The sequence below is a fragment of the Amblyomma maculatum genome, chromosome 1 (genome assembly GCF_055883805.1).
Source record: "Amblyomma maculatum isolate TAMU_Amacu chromosome 1, ASM5588380v1, whole genome shotgun sequence".
Lineage (NCBI taxonomy): Eukaryota > Metazoa > Arthropoda > Arachnida > Ixodida > Ixodidae > Amblyomma > Amblyomma maculatum.
Genome location: NC_139344.1, coordinates 247,143,586 through 247,167,261, shown reverse-complemented (window position 1 = coordinate 247,167,261; position 23,676 = coordinate 247,143,586). Strand labels below are relative to the sequence as shown.

The following is a 23,676-nucleotide window of genomic DNA, read 5'->3' as shown; positions in this document are numbered from 1 at the left end:
GAACAAATGAATAAAATGGCCTTTCAGGAAAATATGCTGCAATACAAGCATTTGTTGGACTAATGATTGTCTACTACACTTTGCAGTAGTAAGGCATCAGGCATTGTTGACTGTTACCCAGTCTGTTATTTTTTTTGTGTGTGTCGTGAAAATCGACGGCCTGCTACAAAAGCAGACATCTCGCTTAACTTTTGAAGATACCCTTCAGTGCCCTCACACTGTTCAAAAAACTGCACTAAAGTGTCTAAGCAGGCATCAGCTGCATCACAGGTAACTAGTGCAGATTCAGGCATAACATTCAAGCTGTCATCTTCAGCGGCAGTTTCCGATGGTAGGTCAAGCACTTCTTCAATCAGAGCGTCCAGTGTGTCAGCCCTACACGTTTCCACACTTTCGTCAATGCTGACATATGCACTGATGTCAATGAACACACCCTTACTGCTCAGCGCAGAAACAATGCATCTGTCCTCCAAGTTCGCAGTGTGATCCTCATTCATAGTATCGCAGTCATTCTACACTGAGCAAATCACTAAGCGCCACAAATCCTGCATGGCGGAAGGCGTTGCCAATAGTGGCTTGAGTAGCTTGCTCCCAGGCGCTCGTCAGTAAGTGGACAGCACTTAACAGGTTAACTGTGTACTCCTTACTGCTCCATGCAAATCAGCATCCTTTGCAGCAGAGAGCGACGATAGTGCCTCTTCAAGCTACTTATTACTCCCTGGTCCATAGGCTGCAGCTTCGCCGTTGTATTCGTTGGTAGAAACTCCAGTCGGATGGCATGAAGTCCGGCGACGTGGCCGTGTCCGGGACAGTTGTCAACAACGAGAACTTTTCTATTCTGTCTCTGGAAGTGGCGATCCATCTCTTGAAGCCACTGCTCGAAAAGTGCCTGCGTCACGCTTTTGAATTAGCCATGTACGTGACCGGCAGCGTTTTTGTTTTTAAAGCAGCGTGGTGCTTTAGATTTGCCAATCACCAGCAACTTTAGTTTGTCAGTCCCAGTCATATTTGCGCCCACGAGGACCGTTACTCGAAGCTTGCTCCGTTTGCCTGCCACGCAGACATCACCAGCTAATGCGAGCGTTTTATTTGGGAGTAGCTGGTAGAAAAGCGCAGTTTCATCCACATTGTATATGTCTTGAGGGTCATATTCGTCCATGAGTTCATTCATCTTGTTCTGCCTCCAATCGCTGCAGACCGCTTCATCCACTGCAGCTGCCTCGCCGACAACACAACGAAAGGCCAGTCCATGCCTTTTCCGAAAACAGTCGAGCCACCCATCGCTGCACGCTAATTCGACATTCAGTCGCAGGGCAATTTCTTCCGCCTTAGCTTTCAGTAGCACTCCATTCACTGGCAAATTCGCACTGCGCGCTCTCGTCACCCAGGCAAGCAGAACGTCTTCAAGGTCTTTGTGCATAGCTGTGTGCATCCTCTTCCGCTTCGGCGCAAACTCACCATCTTCCAAAGCACTGGTAATCCGCACTTCGTCCTTCACGATACCGCTCACGGTACTTTCCGCGATGCCGAACTTGCGCGCTATTTCAGTCTTTGAAAGCAGGCCGGTGCGAGCTTCGGTCAAAACTTCGGCCTTTTCACGAAGCTCAAGCGGCTTTTTTCAAGTTGTTGGCAGACTAGCCATAGTAGCAACACGGTGAACACGGCGCGCACGAAAACAAACAGCGCACACCACGAGGTGACAGCATACAGCCTGGTAGAAAATTGCGTGACACGACGCGCACACCCACCACAAACAATGGATCTGTGCACTGCTTTGTAGGCGTCGGCGGTCAGCAAAGGCGTGGAGCTCGGTAGCACTGGCATGACGACACTATCACGGGATCACCATTGGGAAACGTCATTGGCTGCTTTTTCTTCTCACCATTTTTTTTTCCCGCGTTTCACTAGTTTTGCTGGCCGGGCCGCGCATGCTTTTTTTTTTTTCTCCCTTTCTCTCTCTTCCTCTTTGCGCTCTGTTTCGTCCTTGCCTGAGGTCGTACCAAAACAGCTGGCGCGACGCGAAACACGAACCTACTCCTACTGCGGGGACAAAAGGAGTGAGCGGGGGAACGGTGGGAGAGGACGAGCAGCGGCACTCTTCCGCCTTCGTAGAATCGCATTTCCGACGTGCTTGGTTCTGCGTGCGTCGGCGGCACGGATGGTCGTGGCTTTGAAAAGCTTTTTTTTTTTTTTCTTTTCTTTCTTTCTTTCTTTCTTTCCGCTGAAGCGCTGCTCGGACGGTCGAGTAAGCTGCGCGGGTGGGGTGCGGCCAGCCGTGAAAATTCATCTTAACCGATTAGAGATTGGAAAGTGTTCATCCTAAGCGGATTTTTTTTTGCATTGACTCTATGGGGAACCAAACAAACAACCTCCGCTGTTCATCTTAACCGAGGGTTCATCTTAAGCGAGTTCGTCTTAACGGGAGTCTACTGTAATCGATTATCGTTAATCTGGACTGGCTCAAAAAAAAAAAGAGAAAAAGTGACAAAAAGCACATCCACATATTTTCCCATACATGTAGGCTTGCCTACTTACCAGCAGTGAGTAAATCGGGTTAAACAATGCTAATCATTGTAAAGAGCACTGAACACTTTAATTACAGGATACATCAGTAACCATAAAATAACTTTAGCATACTTAAAGGGATACTGAATAAAAAAATTGCTGCCGAAATTTCCAGCGCAGATGGTAGCTATCGCATTGGAAGTGACCAAAACATTCCACTTTATGAACAGAAAATAGGGGAAAGTAAGTATTTTAATGAACATTTCTCAAATCGCTGCACCTAGTGGGCTTCTATGAAAGCTCTGACAAAACCGGATATCACGTCACAACACCCCCATCACGGCCGGTTGTACCTGTTCATTTTTCCTTTCCCCCGTGGCACTCACAAAGCACAGAAACAGACATGGTTTTTTTGCTGCTTGTGTTTCTGCGCACAATTCATCGTTCCCTCCCTGCGCGCAAACAATTGTCCACAATACGCGCCCTCCGTACGCGTCCCCCTCGACCTCCCTCGTGTTAAGAATTCCACACTTCGCATTATTGTTCACTGCGCAACGCGAGGGAACCGACACTGCGTGTAGACGGTCAACCAACTTCAGGTGTGGCGGCGGCGGCGGGATCGCGGGGCCATGAAGTCTGAGGGAAGTTGTTACGTCACACCCGCCGGCTAACAGTCGGGAGCGCGCTGCCTCTGACCCGACGGCCGCTCAGAAAACGTCAAAAATGCAGCCATCCGCTCAAAAATAACCCGAATTATGTGTCTGTACTAGTGTAATCATGTCTTAAGAATGCAATTCTGGTGCTTTCTCAATATTCTTGGATATTTGTTCAGTATACCTTTAAAAAAAAGTCTGAAATTCACCTTAGCTTCCAGTAGCACGTACGCTGGCAGCTGTCCTTTTCGCGTGCATGAAACCTATTAGCGACTGAATGAACTGCAGGACATTCTCAGCCTTGATAATCTTTAAAATTATAGAGTGCAAATGCCCATATTTTTCCGCGAGGCTTCCAACTTTGAAGCCCTGCCAGATATCTCGAAGAATCTGCCGTTTCATCTCGAGAGCTATTGTGCTGTCTTTGCGGTCGTCGCTATCTTCCATGGATGGTCATGGTGATACTGGCTGTACTAGCTGTACCATTTTAATGGGGAGACCGCTACATCATCCGGAATGTGAAACCAAAAAAAGAAAATGGAAAGAATGCACAATTGGGCGATGGTGGTGACGATATGGCCATACCTTTTACGCGGCGACAGGCAGTGATTGCGATTATGATAGTGCTCATTTCCTCATCGCTCGCAATAATCCTCGCAGATTTCTCCACGCTGGTCCGTTTTTGCTTCATATGTCGAGTTTTAACGTCATCTCCTAGTATTTTATTTTTTATCAAGCATTCAGACAAATTTTCATGGCAAACATCTGTCGGGCAGCGATAAAGCTATTGTTGTATCCGCCATACCGCTGATAATCGATCGTTATATCTGGTTTATTATTACATAGGGGCAATGGGAAAACTGACAGATCCCAAGAATTTGATTGTTATTTTTTTTATATTATTACATCTGGTATCGTTATAAGTGGACTGCACTGTATATAAAAACATCTTGGCTGTTACAGTAGCAGTATGTAGCACTTGTAAGTTTTCCGGATCACAACGGCCATTTCTTTTAGCTGCATTCAATTTAATGGCGGTTGTGGACTTGAGGCAAGGTTTTCAAAGTGCTGACAAGAATGTCAAGTGTTGCAGAAAATTCTACACATGATTGTGAGGCAGTTCCGATGCACTCTGGTCACAGATTGTGTTGCAGTTATAAGATCATGTGCTGGAGGCTATAAACAAGCATGAAAGTTTCAGTATTCTTCAGAAAGCATAATGCACCTGAAAAGCACATCATACATGCCTCTGAGACTTGCTGGGGAACAGCCATGAGTAACAAAGTCTAATTTAACCCAGGTTGCTTCTTGGGTGTTTGGCTAATTATACTTTCTGCCAGCTTGGATTAGCTGAACAGTATAATTAAAAAGTGTGGTTCTTATTGCATTTGCTGTTAGTTGGGGAAATCCAGCCTTTCCTTTGTCTTTTGAGTAATGGAACTGGCTTCACATTTGCATGTGGTGAAAGTGTGCTACAGTAGTTGTAGCAGCAGCGCCGCCAGTCAGAGACTGTATAAGGTTTGACTGAATTTCATTGAGCTGTGCAGTGCTAGATGATCGCAATATGTTTCAATCAAAATAGAATACATTTATGCACAGACATTGGATCTAATTTGCTTTGCACTGCAGTCGAGTGCAGCAAACATTACTTCGATTGCATTGTTTTTGAGCACATTTGAAGCTCAATATCTGTCTGTCATAGAACAGCGTATCATAGTGTACCATTCACCACCAATAAAATTGCTGGGATGAGAATGGTTTTCAGCATTTTTTAGGGCTGTTTGCTAATTTGAACTTTAGGATAATTCTAGCATTTTTTTTTAATTTATTTTGTTTTTATTTATTTATTAAAGGTTGAATTATCTACTTTTTTACTGTGTCTACAGTGTGGCAATTGCTTTATTCATTTACTTGATTTCATTATGTTCCTGAAAAGCTGCATTTCCGTTTCCTTGTAGTATTACCGCTAGTACAATGCCTGCTTGTTTAGCACCTTTACGCTTTCGAAACGTTCCATTTTTCACCATGGTGTTATGCCATCGAGCGACCCGCATTTGGGCAAAGCAAGCGTAAACCTCGTGCACTCTTGTGCTAACAAAGCCTTGACATGTAAACAAAGCCAACAAAAGGTTTAGACTCGTGCCATGCGGTGGAAATGGGTCCGAAAAGAAAAGTTGTGGGGCCGTCTGGGCTGTCGTTCTCTCGAGACATCTGCTGTGTTGTCAATCATTATTCGATTTATACTGCTGGTCCTCCCCTCTCCCCGGTGCTCAGATGTCCACCCTTTTTTGAGGGGTGAACCCTGGCGAACTTTTTTTTTTTTCTTAATCTGTTACTGACACATCATGACATGGTGTGGTTTTCTTTCAGCTATTGAGCTATGGGCCTTGTGGCTCGTGCATGCTGAACGAACACTGTTTTACCATGGTTGTATAAATAACACATCATAGTGAAAAAAATTGAAGAAAGACCCTTAACACTGCATATGTGTCAGAATGCAAAAAAATCGTGGTATTTAAAGTGCCGAGCCTTGCTTTGCTGCATAACAGCTATCAGTCTTAACTGTGAGTCATGACTATGCATAATTTTTGTACAAACGCTATGCCTTGCATTGCTTTGTAAAGGGCTGAGTCATGCTGCTGGGACTTGCCAGCGAGTGCCGTGCCATATCATCAGGACGGAAGCATGCTTGTGAGGAGGGCCGTGATGTATGCTACCCAAATTGTCAGGAGTGCCATAATAAATTGAGCTCCACTTTAAGCAAGCGTATGAACATGCCTGCATGGCTTAGGAGTCGTGTCTGGCTCGGGATCCGTGGATTCTGGTGGGTTTGATTCCAATCTCAAATTCATTGCCCCGAGTTGGCAGCCCCTGCGTACTCTGCCGTGATATAAGGTCTGAAGACGTCACAATGCATCAGCCAATCATTGCCCTGCCAACTACCACTTGTTGGTGATTTTTGTGCTATGGATGCCACTGCTGGCTTTTGTGTTAATGGGGCATACAATACTTTTGTATTAAAGCTAATGTGTAGCGTATGGCTTTTTTGTTGGTTGTGTATGTAGGGGGGTTATGGCAGTCCAGTGCTGTGCTCCTTTTTTTGTTTGTGTATCCATTGTACAAGTGGGAACATTGATTGCAGGTAATGTCATTGGGCTTCTCCGCATCCACTGCACGCTTGGCACTTCGGGCAGTGGGAGGAGATGTTGACCTGGCTGTACAACACATCATTACGCAACAAGACGAGAAGAAAGCTCTGCATGACAAAGAACTGGAGGAGAGAAACCTGAAGCTCCGGAAACGCAGTCTGGGGAAGACCTGCAATGGAGAATGGGTTAACTTGGAAAATTATGACGCATTAAAGGCAATGGGCTTCCCGCCGAGCAACGTACGCCGTGCCCTGCAGCAAGCAAACAATGATATTAATGGCGCCATTCAGGTGAGCTTGATGTATAGTGTCCCCTGACTTTGGAATTAATATTTACTGCAGTTGGCATAAACAGATGAAAGGTGCTCAAAAAGTGAGAAACATAAGGTATCAATGCTCAGCTCTACAGGTTTTCCTTCGTGTGTCATCTTTATATGCATTTGCTACCAATGTTTGGTCCTGCTATATATTTGGAGGATAATTTTGGCAGATGGTGTCTCACCAGGTGTTGGCCACATTTTCTGTCAGGCTGAGCTGTAGGATAAGCAAGCTTTTGTGCAGCCTATGGGAAGAAGGCACCCACCAGTCAAAACAGAAGTCTAGTAGAGAGCACTTCGTAGGCAGGCATTGCATTTTGTTCTTAGAACCAGAATTATAGGTTACGCATTTTCATACTGCTTGGCTGGCTACAGTGGTGGTTTGGCTTGCAAGGGTGGAAGAACGGGCTAGTTGGTAAATCATCTTGGAAAGCAAACTAGCGCACTTCAAAGCAAAGACACAGTAAGAGAACGACAACACAGCGCTGTGTTGTCGTTCTCTTCCTGTGTCTTTGCTTTGAAGTGCGCTAGTTTGCTTTCCAAAGTGGTTTGGCTGACAGTGTGACTGGGCCATCAGTGTGCATGACTGCTCCCACTTGGCGTGTTTTTTACTCTGATCACTGATATAACTCTGATTAGCCTATGTAGCTATGCGTTAAAATCTTTTTTGATATAGTCCTTGCACAGGAATCTGCTGGTTTCTCCAGTGGGTGCAGGTGTGACTTGGTGAGTCACATAGCTTTCCCAGGAGGGGAATAGCTTGGAAAAAAGGTGCTGCCTGCAGTCTCTCACTACTGTAGTAGGTGCAGGGCTATGTGGTGACATGGTGATGGCTTCCACTTGGCAGTTTTGAGATCAAAGATGGTGAAACGGCATTCCACTATCGCTCTCAAGCTGATATAAAAAAAAGGGGGGGGCCACTTGTTTGACTCATATTAGCAGTTCTTTTTTTTTTTTTTTTTAACAAGCTTAACTTCATTTTTCTTTCTGTTTTAGTCTACTGTGTGAAACTAGTACAAAAGTATTGGCATATTTTGGTAAATCTCGCCACATAGTAGCCATACTGAGGGCAGAACTCTTAGTCTAGGCAAGAATTTAATTTTTAAGTTGGTCAAGAAAGCCCGAGGTAGCACCACACTTTGCTTGTTACTGCTAACATGGAGCACTGGTGCCTGGAGTGTCTAGAATTTAGTATACTGCATTTCATGACTATGCCCCAGTGTTGCACAGGGAGTTATTTTTGTTCTCATCAACTTAAGGCAGCTTTTTCTCTTCCAGTATATTACAGCTACTCTTGTTTAATTTTGGTTGCTCCGTAAAATGCTTCCAAAAAAGCACGCACGCAGCTGCCACCGGAATACTTGCTGCCATTGGAAAAAAAATGTTGGTGATAAAGTGAAAATCGTTACTTTATATTTCAAGGACAAAAAAAAAGTTTGTTTATGGGGGTTCAACGTTCCAAAGCGACTTGGGCTATGAGAGACGTCATAGGGGAGGACTCCAGAAATTCCGACCACGTGGGGTTCTTTAATGTGCACTGACATCGCACAGCACACGGGCGCCTTGCCTTTTGCCTCCATCGAAAAGCAGCCGCCGTGGCCGCAGTCTGATCCCGCACCCTTGGGCACAGTAGTCGAGCGTCGTAACCACTGGACCACCACGACGTGCTGTCTGATTTTCGAATTAATGATTCGAAGACGCTGGCAGGAAGTGCTTCCATTATTGTAAATTTATGTAGTTAAACATTGCACAGTGGCCACCTTACTTTGAGATGAGAACAGCAGAACAATTGCTAAAACTGCTTCAAAATGTTAAGGGCCTCCGCAGTATCCTTCACTGTTTGATGAGGTATTGGTGAAGCCTCTTTACAAGTAGCTGCCTGCATGCATGTAAGCACAAAGAACGAGGGGCGCGTGATGGGTGCACAGTTCTGGCTCAGTGGAAGAATGAAAGGAATGCTCAGATTGAAGCGAAGCAAGCTTGAAGCAGCGCCAATCATCATCCAAAATGGCGTACTGCTGGGCTTTGTTGGCTGGCTGATGCATGGCCAGCAACTGCCATCGCCTCAGGCCATATACTGCAAAGCTCTAGAAAACAAAGCTGAAACTATTTGGTTGCACTATTCTTGCAGATAGGCCATTCATTTCTTATCGTGCCTGCCGCTGTGCACACATCATAAGGTTTGCAGGCATCTCTGTAGCATGCAGTTGAGGTTTGAGTAAGGCTGTTTTATCGAGCTGCACCAGTCATACCTATACATGGCCTCACTTCGGGAGCCTGTTCCAGTTAACTGATGTGAGACCCATAGCATCCGAATTAGTGTACACCACCATATATTTGCACGACCACCGGCTTGGAGTGCATTGGCTGTTCAGATGTGCTTTCTTTGTGATAGATATGACATGATCTATTTCATTGGTAGTTTCTGTAGAACTACCTTAGTGCTCGAATTGCAGTTTTAACAAAATGTGGGCATCTTAGTTAACGTTGTGCTCAACATTGTCACTTCACATCACCTAGGCGGCATGCCAATTGTCACTCCCATAAGAGTTTTGTAGAGTTAATATATTGGATTATATCATGTTCTCAATGTTGAGGCTTGCAGATGCCGTCTACCATTGGGAAAAAGACTGCACATGAAAAAAATTAGGTTTTAAATTGTTCCGTTGCCCCACCATGATGGTGCAGTGGTTAGGGCGCTTGGTCACTGTGCCTAAGGATGTGGAATCGAATCCTGGGTGCAGCGGCCACTTTTTGGTAGAGGTGAAAAGCAAAGTGCCCATGTGCTGAGCGATGTCAGTGCATGTAAATGACCCAAGGTTGCCGAAGCTTCCGGAGCCCTCCACAGTGCGGCGTGTCTCACAGCCCGTGTCGCTTTGTGATGTTGAACATCATAAACCAAACCAAATTGTTCTATGTTTCCCTGCACTGCAGCTAAGTATTCATTAATTTAGGCTAGCAGCTTTTTGATCGATGTATAAGTTTATAAGTTTTTCACCCTTTATCTATAGCCTGAGTCACTTTGGGTCTTTAAAACTCATAAACCATGATCCTTAACAGCGAACTAGTGACAGCCTACTGTGTAATGGCATTAGTACAAGATCAGGTATGCCATCAGTCATGAAATTTTAGCTTTTTTCTCTGTTATTGATGTTTTCAAAAAAGAGCCCCCATGACAGCACTGTGATATTCAATATGCATGTGAGCCATTCTCATGAGTAGGGGTTGATTTTTTAGTGGCAGCTGAAAGACTTATAAAAGTATGCCTAATTCATAATTTTGTTTCCCATTTTAGCTGTGCAGGGTTATTTCTTTAAATGCATGTCAACTGGTTGGGTGTGTAGTACCAACTACAATAAGTTATCATCATCATCAGCCTGACTATACCCACTGCAGGGCGAAGGCCTCTCCCATATTTCTCCACTTAACCCAGTTCTGTGCTAGCTGCATCCACTTGACCCCTGCAGGAAATTAAGGGAGTTCAGGAACCAGCAGCACAGTGATACAATGGTATCATTGAAATTTAGTACTATGGCTGTGAGTTTTGGGGCATTAATCTGTGAGCCCGCCATTGCAGATTGGTAGGCTGCACCTTCTAACCAATCATTGTAGGCTTAACTAGAGTCCTCCACAATACGTAAGGGTGTCAACAACTTTTGGAGCTGTAGGTGTTTCCACGTAAGATCAAAGAAAGCATGGTTCGCCAACCTTTTGTATTTATTTCAAAATTTTATATAGTGTTGCCTGATGAGGGAAAAGAAGAGATTCACAGTTTGTTTTGCTGCCAAAATTTTTTTTCCCAGGAACAGGGAATTAATAATGACAAAGAAGTGGGGTGCCACGCTTATCTTTGCTGTTTTGGCCATATGAATTACACAAAATATAATAAAGTTAGGTAGCTGAAAATTGTCTGACTAAATATTTGAATGTTTTTATTTGTATTCAGTAAATTTTCGCTTTTCTGAGTAGTGTAGATGTTTTTATAAATTTTCTCAAAATCGGCCCAGCAAATGATATTTTAACCTACTTTGGATGCCTTTATCTAAAAAAAAAGTTTATGGCAGAGCAGCAATAATCCTGCACTATGCTCTCAGCATACTTATCTATCAAACTGCTAAAGCTCATAGTAGAACCCCTTAATAGTAAAGTCACTGGGACCAGCAAAAATCTTTACTATATCACTTGTTGGCACTTCGTCTTTTTGCTTAAAGAAAAAAAAAACCTCTTATCTCTCTTTCTAATCTATTCGTGCAATTTTTTTCAGTTATAAAAATTTTTTACATCTTGTGGAAGTACCTCTTAAGCATGAGGAACAATGGCTACGAATGCAACCAAGTTTGATTTCATGTGAAAAACCAAAGCCTTTCATGAACACTGTGTCACTTTTCGCTGTTTCTGTCATTTAAAAGGCAATAAATGATAGACATGTGTGGCAGTCAAGTGCTGCAAGACCGCACACACTCACCTCCATTTCTTGCCTCCGCTGCCTCTTGCTGTACGGTGGTGTGAATGTTTACCTGTTTCTTCCCTATTTCTTGCTGCACTTTTACTCTCCCTTACTTTCTAACAGACCTTTCAGACAGCTTTTTTTTTTTTTTCTCATGCGCTGCGTGCTTTCTCTCATGGCTGCAAAGCATCCGTAAAGTAGGCTTCTCCTGAATCCTGCTAAGCCTGGTGGTAAAGCCACTTGAAAGAACACTCGGTGTTATTTTTCTGTTTTCAAACAAAAACATCTTCCTCTCTGGTGTCATATCATGGGAGTCATCGCTGCGGCCAGGCGCACTTTACTATAACCGATTTTACCAAAAATGTCTTTAAGGGGGGGGGGGGGGGGGGGTGGAATTACAGCTGTCTATGGGAGATGAACTGGGACCTCACTGTAGCGGGGTTCTAAAGTATAAAGTATTTAAATAAAGTTTCAGTACAGAGATACAATTGCACTAATTTCAAGTAAACAGCGAACAATGAAGGTTTCCGAGGACAATTAAAAAAAACTCATTTTTGATATTCTTTTAACTTTGTCCACCTATTCGACTCCACTTGAGCTCTCAAAATCATCAAAAACATTGCATAATATTGATGCATTAGTAGTTACGGCCAGTCCAATAAGTGCAAGGGTTGGCAATTGTTGTAGATCCGACTTCTTGCCCGCTAAGTGTATAAAATGCAAGCAGGATTGGATTTCAGGTACTTAAAACCTAGCAGTAGGGAAAGGATGTTGAGGGAACTGAGGGCATTAATTTTCAGACGGGTTGGTCATCGGAGTGGCCATTAGTGCGGGGGTATGTGCACCTCAGACGTTAGTTCTACGAGGCAGTGCAGTGAGAGCTCATTTTCACTTCTTGGTATGACAGAGTTCGAAACAGCAGTACCTTTCGGGCAGCTGTTCAACGTATGTGCACTGGAGCTTCGCTATTCTATCCGCCCTTTCTTGGCACCGCAACTAGACTCCGATAACATGGGGGTGAAGGAAGCAAGATGAGGGTACTATTGGGGAGCTTTGAGCGCCCGCTTCACCTGCACGGGTGACAGCCGCTGCCACATGAGAAACTGCGCTGCGCCAGATACGATCGGTACAAATCATCAACGTGGCGTGGCGCTCCAGTGAGTGAGGTATTGAGTGCAAAAAAGAAACAACGCAAAACTAAAAAAAGCGAAAGCACCTGCTCAGATAACGGCAGTCAGGCAGCCTGAAACTGAGTCTTATGCTGCATGTTCAGTCTGCTCTTCATACTTCATGCCAGTGTAAAGTATGAAGGCAATGTGTGCTGTCGAATCATTCGAATAAACGATTGCAGCCCAGAAACACTGTCATTTAACGAGGTAGTTCTGCATCATCTTCAGTTTTTCTATTTCACTAAAAATTATTTGGAATATGTTGCTTCCTCATTGAACTTTATCATATTTTTGTGTAATCCACATTATGGTGGAGGTGAATTGCAAAAATTGTCTGCGTGCTGACCAATGCCACAGTACATCAGGAACTCCACACGTACAAAACTGATTCGAATCGTTGAATATGGTGTCACTCACAAAATTACTAGATACAATATTGTTGCGGGTGGAGAACAGTGAGGACGAAGCGGCGTACTCGTGCATGGAAGGTGAAGTGAAAGAAGTGCCTCGCACACTGGGCCCTCATTGCCTCTAATCCTCTTTTGTGAATATATTTCTCCCAGTTACAGCATTATACCAAAATCTTAAAATGTTGTAGAATCTTCAGACCTGCGCTGTGCCTTGCGCAGTGGCCTTATTGAAGTGGCTGTAATTACTAGTGCAACAAAATTATGCAATTTTTTAAAATGATTTTGATAGCAAAAGTAGAGAGAATAGGACGACAAAGCTTAAAAAATATCAAAGGTGGGGTTTTTTTTTTTTCTAACTGTCCTCAAAAATTTTAATTGTTTGCTGTTTTCTTGAAATTAGCGCGATCATATCTTTGTATTGAAACTATAAACTTTAGTGGTTTGATAGCTAAGTATCCTGAGAACATATTGTGGAGTTATTGCTGCTCTGCCATAAACTTTTTTTTTTTCTTTTTTAGACAAAGGCCTGCAAGATATGTAAAATTTCGTTTCCTGGGCCAGTTTTAAGAAACTTTATAAAAACATATACACTACCCAGAAAAGCAAAAAGTAACTGAATACAAATAAAAACTGCATATATTTATTTTCAGCTACCTAACTTTAATATATTTTGTGTAATTCATAACCAAAGTTGGCCAAAACAGCAAAGATAAGCGCGGTACTCCACCTCTTCGACATTATTAATTCCCTGTGCCTCGAAAAAATGTTTGGCTGCGAAACTAATTGCAGATATCTTCTTTCTAGTCATCAGACAACAATATATAAAATTTTGAATTAAATATAAAAGGTCGACTGGCCATGCTTTGTTAGACCTTGCGTGGAAACACCCTGTAACAAGCAACCGTGAAAGCTAGGCATATGTGGTTCGAAGGTGTCGTTTTCAGACTTTTGCAACGATTGAGCGGCAGTTTCATTCTATCATTGGGCCAGATAATGTATGGTCTTTTTTACGCAGAGCGCAACCGGGGATTGTCAGGGAAATTTTATGCACTGGGAAAAATCAGTGAGGTGTCAGGGAAACCATCGAAATTTTTGCCAAGTCAGGAAAAATGGCATGGTATTCTATAGTACATTTTCACTTTAAGCTGGCGCATAGCAGGTGTATTATTCATGCACCCTTTTTGTACGTGTGTGCTGTCTCGCCAGCGCGTGGCCGCACCACAAGGCAAGGCGCGATATATTGCTTTGACGCCAGCTGGCTGAGCTGCCACAATAGAAGAACCAATATGCACACGAGGTGGGTACTCAATAAAATATGTGGAAGTGCTGCTTGAGAGTAGTATGCGAGAAAAAGCAGGAATAACCACACTGGTAGCGGCCAGCACAGAAGTGATCGCCGAGCTGTGCCGCGAAGCGTGCACGCGCACAGCTCAATATTGTAAGTTCAATATTAGATTGGATTGGCTCGGCTGTTTGCGGGGTGGGCGGCTCGCGTGCTCTGAGACTGGCATCAGTGCGCCTTTAATTTTCATTAAACTTTCGACATTCTTAACGGCCATTGACACTAATGACAGCCTTTTCATTATTGTAGATTGCTGAATGATTAATAAATAGCTTTTTGTTGTGAATTATTTTATGCTCATTATCATCAGCAGCTACATTTTTTAGCATCTTCACTCATCAGGGAATTTGACCTGAAATAATCAGGGAAAACCTGGAAAAGTCAGAGATTTTGAATATAGTGATTTGCTAGACACCCTGGGAAGATGCCAACATAGTTTCTAGAAGTAAGCTTATATTTGGTGTTTTTTCCCTGCAGCTGGTCAATTTTACTTCATCTATATTTTTTGTTACATCTGTGTGAATTTCTCCTGCAGGTATAGCTCTTAATACAACTATTTGTTTGTTAGTTACTTACATGAACTGCTTGTACAAAAAAAAAAAGCTGACAAACTTTGCTTCATTTTGACTGCACAGTGATAACATATATTTAGGAGCGGAACTCTGGTTTAAACCCATAAAGTTACATTAAATTCAACTTCTGACATTTGGTTTTACCTGAAAAAAGGTCAGTATTCTTGGCAAGCAAGGTTTCGCTAACGGGCAGCTGAGTACAAGTCGCTCAGCAAAAGTTGAAAATAAGCTGAGCAAGCAAGCCAGAGGCGTGATGTGATGATGGTATTGTCAGATAAGGAGCGCAGTGGTGAGATATTAGGTACTGCTCCGCTAGCTTGCTTGCTTCTGTTAGCCAGGAAACACCCTCCCTTCCACTTGCTAGTTAAGCACTGTTTGTTCACTGTCATCACCAGCTTGAAGCAATTAGTTGATTGAGTAGGTCTATATCTGCATGGGCATCACAACAAAGTGTTGTCCTGGATACTGCGACGAATCAGTGAAAGTTCTGAGGCTGCCATCAGCACTCTGACCGTGTGGTGCCCTTTTCTTTCGCTGAACTCTGCAATAATAACATGTCAGTTTAGCCCTTGGAATCAAACTTGCACTTGTGTTTTTGTCTGCTGTGGCTATGTTATTTAATTTCCATTACCTTTTAATTACGATAATTATTACTTCAAGCTCAGCACCTACTACCACCATTTGCACGTTGCTTTCTGATAAGGTCGGTAGTTCATGTGTTGAAAATAATATACACCTCAAGTTATTGAAATAGACGCTACATTTTAAAATAAAATAAGCAGTGTTTTTTCTGTGCTTGCTATTGTCATCAGTTTATCAAATTACGAGCAAGCAAAGCAGGTAGCTTATGTCATGGTGTTGGGGCACTATAGTGGTATTCGTGGCGGCTTCTTTCTAATGGCTTCTGGTCTTAGTTCGAATTCTAGAACCTTGGGGGCAGCGTTGCAACCGACGAGCGTAAATATGGGGGTATAGTATCTATATTTGGTGCATTCATATCATCATGGACAGGCACATGTCCAGTGAAGCTTCACGCTTTAGCGCAGTTCGATCTCTATGATCCAAACGTCGTATGCTATTTTTTGGAACACAGATACTCCAGCAACCCACCTCAAGTACCTCAAGCAGATCAGCCACGACTGCAGCTCCAGCACCACAGTCCGTGGTAGGAGTGAATGAGAACGTATGGGCCGAGATAGCCCAGCAGAGCATCGACCCGAACATGTGGACTTCACTGTCTCGGGCTGGCATTGACTTCGAGGTCGTCTGTGAGGCACTCTGCAGAAACAGTGGTGACGTGAATGCAACACTGACTGAGCTCCTTGGGGACAGTGAGAATGCTGGTGAGAATTTTGTGATCCTAACCTGCAGTCTTCATGTTGGACACTAGGGCACAGGTCTCAAACTGACATTGCTTTTTGGGCTGCATTGAGAAAATGTCGTCCCTCACCAGCGAGGAGCCAGAAAACAACAAAACAAGAATAACAACAATAAGGACAATAGAAAAATTAAAAATTAGTAAAAAATAAGATAGGTGCAGATGTTCTGCTGACAGCTGATTGGATACCTTTTCCAATGAAATCAAATATTGTATGTGCAATCATATTACAGTTGAATCCCGCTATAACGAAATTCACGGTGCACGAAAAAAAATTCGTTCTCGCGGAACTTCGTTATCGCAAAAATTTGACGTGAAACGCAGAAAGAATTGCCCAAGCAGCAGCAAAGGCGTTTAATGCCAAAAATCTGTAAGCTTGGTTTGCTTACGCTTCACGGCGAGCAACGCCGTCACGCGATTTTCGCACTCGGTCAGCAAACCCATTGCAACATCGTCGTCTCGGACAGCAACGAAATTCCTGATGACATCAAAAGCGTCCATCACCTGTACGGCGGTTGCCGCAGCCGGCGCTTCCTGTACGTCGTCGTCTTCTTCATCGGAAGAGTCCTTATCATTCCGGGCAGCTTTTATGATCTGCTCATCACTCACATCTTCGTGAACAACAACACAAGCGTCAGCGCCGATGTATTCGTCGAGCTCGAGATTAGGCGGCACGGTTCCTATTTCTCCCAGCGTTTTCCAGGCGGCCGCGATCCCCGGAGCCGGTGACGCCTCTCGTCGTCGTCTGTAGCGCCTGGTGTTAGGCCAGCAGAGTGTACGGGTCGACCTTCGGCAAATCCGGCGTGCCTGAAACAGTTCACAATTACTGAGCGCCCCAGTGTGCTCCAGGCAGCAGACATAATCTGCAGTGCCACGTACAAGTCCACCTTCGTGTCTCGGCCGGTTTCAGTGTTAAAAAGCAGCCGCTGAATTAACCTCCCGCGGTAAGCGCGCTTCAGGCTAAGAATCACGCCCTGATCGAGAGGCTGTAAGACAGACGTGCAATTGGGAGGGAAAAACCTCAGCTCCGTGTTAGTGAGCTTGACTTCGTCGGAGTGATGCGCTGAACAATTGTCCAAAAGCAAGCAAACTTTACGGCCCTGCCGCTTCATGTCGCGGTCGAATGCCATCATCCACTCGGTGAAAATAGCGCGGGTCATCCATGACTTGTTGTTCGCCTTGTACTGCACAGGTAGGCTACGAGTTCCCTTAAAACAGCGCGGCTTGGCACTTTTGCCTATGACTAACGGCGGACGCTTGTCCGAGCCATCCATGTTTGAGCAAAGCAGCACTGTGATGCGTTTTTTTGCTGTGTTTGCCGCCGTGACAGCGCTGCCCCTTGAAGTCGAGCGTCCTAGCCGGCAACATCTCGTAGAATAGCCCGGTCTCGTCGGCGTTGTAAATGTCTGCAGGCGCGAAGTTGCTTAAAATTCCGGCCATGTTACTCGCCTTCCAAGCAGCTGCTCCGTCCACGTCTGCTGACATTAACTTGCCGCACAACACTTTTCCAACGATGTTATGGCGGGCCTTGAAACGGTTTAGCCAGCCAATGCTGGCTTTAAAATCATCAATGCCAAGTAGGCATGCATAGTTCAAGGCTTTCTGCTGGACGATGCTTCCAGACAGGGGGACGTTGCTGGCTCGTGCTTCCACAAACCACGCATGCACTGCTTTGTCCAACTCTTCATGGAGGGGCCGCGTCACCTTTTTGTGCTTCGAGGATGTGCCTGAAGCAAGTGCCATTCTCACGCTGTCCTTATTGCCTAGAATCGTTGACAGCGAACTTGCAGGAATTCCGAAGTCTTCAGCAATTGCCGCTTTCTTCCTTCCGCTTTCTGCTTGGGCGATTATTTGAGCTTTTTGCTCAAGGGAAAGAGTTTTGCGTTTTTTCACTTGCGTTGCCATCGTGTCCTGCGGATGAAAACTCGTCGTTGTCGAAGAGAAAGGCAGCGAGTGAACAACGCGACCACGACACAAAGCCAAAATGGCGGAACTGCAATCACGTGATTTCATGCTTAATGTGGCTTTGGATTTGACTTGGACTTACTAGTTTCGGTTTCGATTTTGAACGCGAAAATTTCGTTGAAGCGGAAACGCTCTGCAAAAATGGTTCGTTGTGCAGAGAAATTTAGGCCATTAATTCTTATAGGATACTCGCGGGGAATAAAAAATTATTCGTTGTCGCGGAAATTTCGTTGTGGCGGTATTCGTTGTGGCGGGATTCAACTGTATTCAAATACTACTTGACTGCTGCCATTCTTAGGCCCTGGAGTGTGAGCTGCATGACATCCTCCTGCTGTCTCACGTATGCAGCCCATATGGTGACTAATTTTGTGCAGGAAACCTATTTCATGCTATTGAGAACAGTTAAGCACAACACCACCAGTCTGAAGTTGATCAGTGTGTGTTTGTCAGCAGCAAACCAGGTGCAGACAAAAAGCATAGTCCTTTTGTTGTGAAAGGTGTAACAGTGGCTTGTAAGCAGCATGTGCTTTGCCTTTAACTCTGTTTTAACGTGATAGCGTTAAGGGCCCCGTGTCACAGAAAAGCCAGTATCTGTGTTGTGGTTGTAACGTGAAAATTAGCAGAAAGTTGGGAAATAGTAAAAGTTTTGCGGAAACCCGCAGAGTTGAACATGGTTCCTGCGCAGTGCGAGGCAAGCACGCAAGCGCTCTGCCGCAGAACTGCATTGCTTCTTTCCGAATAAAGGTGGACCTTATGCATTGCCGTATGACTGTCAGCTAATGTTTAGGTGCGTCATTAGAAATTAATTACTGGAGTAATAGTTACGCGAGTAGCAAAGAATACTTCCGCTTTGCTTACCTGCGATGCAGCGCTCACTGGAAAGTTCCTTCCATTGTATGGCGCTGCCCCAACAGATGGCGCGAGCCACTGCCCAATTCAAAGCCTTTTACATCCATCCATCGTCTTCAAAGCATTGGGGTTGAACTCTAAAAGCAAAGCTTAAGCGTCCTCGATGTTTTTCAGTGCAGTCATGCTTGCGCTTAGTCACGGAAGCCTTGATTTTAACAGTCCATTTTTCCATGCAGCTTATCATAAGTTGGCGCAGGTTCATATGTTGAACTGATGAAAATGTTCAGGTTGCGCAGGCTGGCTGACCTATCTAAGCAGGAGCATTCATGCATTCATTTGGGATTTGATTTGTGCATATTTTGTAGCTGTGAACTTGTTCATGCAGGAATTTGTTGATAAGTGCCCCTGATTATCTTGCCATTCATTTTTTCTCAAGATGATGATAAGGAGCGTGAAGCAATGGAACGGCTTGCACGGGATATCTCCAGCAATGAAGAAGATTTCCTCGATGTGTCCCTTGATGAAGAGCTTGTCTACCTCAAGGAATTTGACGCAAAGCTCGCAAGCTTGGGATTCTAAATAGTTGTTTCTTCTGCAGCTAGTATTATGTTCTATGATTGCAGGTAAAGCGCTATGAATCACTACATACTTGTTGTGTGAAGCCTAGTATTATGTTCTATGATTGCAGGTAAAGCGCTATGAATCACTACATACTTGTTGTGTGAAGCATGTGTACCTAGTTTGCACCACTAGATTTCCTAGAAATGGGCATGAGGTCTGTCCCTACAGTGCAGCATGTATTGTGAGACAGTTATGAAATGTATTTTTGTAACAATCATAACTGCTAAGACAGTAAATTTTATGATAGTCATTGGAGAAATCACTTGGTTTTGCACAAATAATAATGTGACAGTATTTACATCCTCATATTTTGATGACTTTTGCCAAAGAAATTTGCAATCAAAAATTTCACTGCCACTTCAATGGTGCCATATCACTTACTATACCCCTGTCACATGGCCATTTTGAACTCCCATGATTTGGTTTTAATTTAAAGGTGGGCAGGGCAGTATGCATTCTTGAAGAGCAGAAAACATGGACGCTTGCACTCAGGACAAAGTGCATTCAACTTTTTATTGTGATAAGAATACTAGCAAAGGAGAAACCTGAACGTTCAAATGTGCAGCTGCAAAAGGGTTGTGCTTCAAAAAGTAACATCATCAGTGCCTAGATGTGGGGAAAGGGTGGAGGTTGCATCGTACACACATTTATCACAATAATTTTAACATTATCGCCTTTGAGAATCGATACTTCTAATAATGATCAGCTTATGGACAGTAGGTTTAAGGACAACAGCTGTCACTGTTTATTGAATTTGGAATGAGAGCAGTATATTGGAAAGTTCTGTTAGCATGTTTCTATTACACAAGGTTCTACGTGGAGCACATGGGGGATGTTTTCAAATTTTGTCTGCAGTCATTCCTGCGGCTGATGCCTTTCGCTATTACACTCGATAACAGGTTCACCTCATTGACGACGTTTCCGTAAAAAAATATTGCAGTACTATGTCCTCAGAGGAAATGTCTGTAATGGCATATAGGGAAAATTTATAGTGGCGGACGGCATAGTAGCTGCTTTGCTACCATCATCGAAGTTCTTTTGCTGACGCTGAAAAGTTTGAGCTTTCATAACATAGGAGCATAACGAGGAACAGTATAATGCAACACACGTTATGTTTTGTATTCGTTTCTGCATCCTGGCCACTACCTCAAAAAATTTGAGAAAAACTAGGTATAGTTTTCTGTTCTTTTCTATTCTTGAAAAAGGACTCAATATTTGGCGTATTATTTCTTATGCTTCCATTTGCTGGATAGCAAGGAAAGTCAGTACATTCTTTTGTTACATTCACAGTTCTCCAAATTTAAAGGTGTGGCTTCTAGTTGCAGAGAAGAAAAAATTCTTTAATATAGCCTAATTTCTTACTAGTGGAGTTCTTGAAAGTTTTTCCACAAACCACTAACTTCTTTAGAGGCAGAAACTCGTTTAACAAACTATCACCAGTATATGCAGATTTAGAAAGGTGATGTGTGGTCATTCAGCACCCAGGAGGTTTTGAAAAAGGTCTTTCGCATAAAAGAGGTATTGAATCTTGTTTACAGAAGGCAGAAACTTGAAATCTCTTAAAAACTAGAAATTGAATTACTTTTTTGAAGTTTCGCCTGCCTTCTAACCGTAAGTCAACATTTGTATTGTTCTATGCAGACAGAAGCTACATGGAAGTGTTCAGTGGAAGTGTTTTATAAAAGTGTTAGTTCTTTGTATAAATTTTAAATGATCGGTGCCCATCGTGCCCTTGCTGGCATATATGAAAAGTTATTTTCAAGCTTTGTTGAAGCTTTTTATTTTATCCTTAGCTTCTTTTCCTTGAAGCTACTCTGACAGTCTTGCATTCATTCAGTTCAAGGGAGCCCAAGGTGGCAATGTGACAGGAGTATTGAACAAGTTCAATGCTATACACTGCCTGCCATGTTTTATATATAATGAGCTGTTTATCAACTTGTGTCCCTGTGTGGGATATGGCCAATAAAGGGATGCCTGCCTGTGGCCATTTGAAAGTGTCATGTTCATCTCATTTAAAAAATAAAAATATTGTACTCGTACTGCCTGCATATAGTTGCCATTTTAATGTACTGTTTTTATATTTATTGCATTCATTTTGTGCCCCGTCGTGGTGGTGTAGTGGTTATGGCTCTCGGCTACTGTGACCAAGGATGCGGGATCAAATCCCGGCCGTAGCGGCCGCTTTTCAATGGAGGTGAAAAGGGCACCCGTGTGCTATGATGTCAGTGTACATTAAAAAATCCCCAGGTGGTCAAAATTTCCGAAGCCCTCTACTACGGCATTTCTCATAGCTTGAGTCGCTTTGGGACGTTAAACTCCATGAACCTTTTAAGGTTAAGGTTTTTGGTTGCTGTCATATTTAATAACCGTGTAAACAGACCTACCTATTGATTACATATGAGCCGAATGACATCTGAGGTTTGGAGTGGTGGTTAAACTACGAATGTCTGTGATCTTCCTAGACTATTTCCAGAGCTGTTCAAAAGCTTCAGAATTCACTTGCGGTGTCGCGGTCTATCGTCGGGTTCCATTTTTATAGCTTTAGTTGAACCTTCTTAGGACATAGCAAGGAGTGTCATTAAAGGTAATGAAATGTGTCGCGATTGTGGTTTGGTTTTCTTTTTTTGTTGTTGTTTTGTTTTTGTTTTGTGAGATTTGAGTCATTTTTGAAAGTTCACGACCAGTAGCGCTGTCTTTTTTTTTTTTTTTTTGTTCCCCCCCCCCGTTTGTGATGTGTGACATTGGCTTTCATTGATAAGTTTCATGTTGTCTGTACACTCATTTTGTATGTTTGCCATCGTGTCTATATTATTATTCTGGACCACAGTGAAAGAGGTATCACTGATAAAAGGTCCCAATTTGCTTTGAGCACAGCTGCTGTTATCTATGCTATTACTCCTAATGCATGTGAGAAACTGATGCCAAAGAGGGTGAACGCTGCTCTAGCAGCTGCATTGGCCATAGTAAATAAGATAACATAAAACCATGCATGTTGGTAAAGCAAGCTGAAAGGCACACACAATCATTTCGAAGGCATTTGTGACTGCCTCTGTGGCACTTAGTTGGCACAGTGTTAGCTGAGTATACCCTATAAGCAGCATAAGACGGATATAAGGTTTTTTGTATGGAGCTTTCAGAAGATAGTGAAAATTACTCTTAAAGCTACTTCTTCTTTTGAGAAGGGCTTAAAAATTATCTTTGGTGAATACCTTGTTAACTTAAGTTTCATGAGACTGTAAGAAAATTTTATATGAATGCCGAATCATTAGGGGAACCAGGAAAACCAGGTCCCATAGTAACATGCAGAATGCCGGCTGCATGGCTTTCAATCCCTATGCAACGAAAACAAAAGGAATTGTCGGAGCACAACACAAAAAAGCGTCTTGTCGTATCCTCAACTAATTATTGGGGTGATTAGTATTGGCACCTTGACATGTCAATTGGACCCCAGCACCACTCATGCTGGTGGGCTCAGATTTTGGTCTGAATATACCAGAGCACAATCCGTTATCCTTTTTTTTTTCTTCTTTCTTTTTCTAATTGCTTTAGTCTAAATCAGGATTACTGTATTGTTTTTATGCTTAGTGTCTTCTACTGCTTTTATCATCCTTCATCATTCATGATCACTGTATGTATGTTGTGTGGTTCTGTACCCATACCACATAGATTATCACAATGTATATGCACCATGCTGAGGAGAGCTCCATCTAGAAAGACATTGCCAAGAAAGTTACATTTAAAACATAAACATATAGCAATATAGCCAAACGTCTGGGATCTATGCGAAAACAACAAAACTGTCAATGCACCGCAGTTTACGTACTTGCGGAATCAACGAGTCATGGCGACACCTGTATTTCATCCTTGAACCTTTCTAGCTTACAACGGCTCCATTTTCAGTGCTCACAGGATCTTTTGTCTTAAGAATATTGTAGTATTTCAATGCAGGCAAACTTCAGTTTTTCCTATGTGTTCCTTTAGTATGAAAAACCATGAGAATTGGCTTGCCCCTCTCCCCCAAGTATGTGGGAGCATGCAAGATGCATCCAGGTATCCATTGTGTGAAAATTGAATTAAAGGGCCTCACGAAGTGAAAGTGGCAACTAGAGCATTTGTTCCACTTAGTATGGCCAAGAGCAGTAGACAGACACTATGCAAGCTCATATGATCCCTTTTTCTTTACTGTACTTGTCTGATTCTCGATATAGTTTTCTGTTCTTGTTTTTTTGCTTTCCCTTCATCACTTGAGAGTGCCCCAGCTAGCTGTGGAGTACACACTCCACCTTAATTATGGGATTTT

The 23,676-nt window shown here is 43.3% G+C and overlaps 1 protein-coding gene across 3 annotated transcripts in view; it reads left to right on the top strand.

Moving 5' to 3' along the window:
- LOC146206159 (NEDD8 ultimate buster 1-like) overlaps nucleotides 1–21,416 on the top strand; it is a 53,286-nt gene extending 31,870 nt beyond the window's left edge. For 2 of the 3 annotated variants that reach the window (XM_084590792.1, XM_084590790.1), the window contains 3 exons: nucleotides 6,301–6,597; nucleotides 15,657–15,906; nucleotides 19,192–21,416. In XM_084590792.1, the coding sequence (XP_084446918.1) occupies nucleotides 6,301–6,597; nucleotides 15,657–15,906; nucleotides 19,192–19,334 (690 nt within the window). In that variant the 3' untranslated portion in view covers nucleotides 19,335–21,416. The remainder of the gene's footprint in view (nucleotides 1–6,300; nucleotides 6,598–15,656; nucleotides 15,907–19,191) is intronic. The other variant, XM_084590791.1, reaches the window with a different exon arrangement.
- Nucleotides 21,417–23,676: the final 2,260 nt, after the last annotated feature.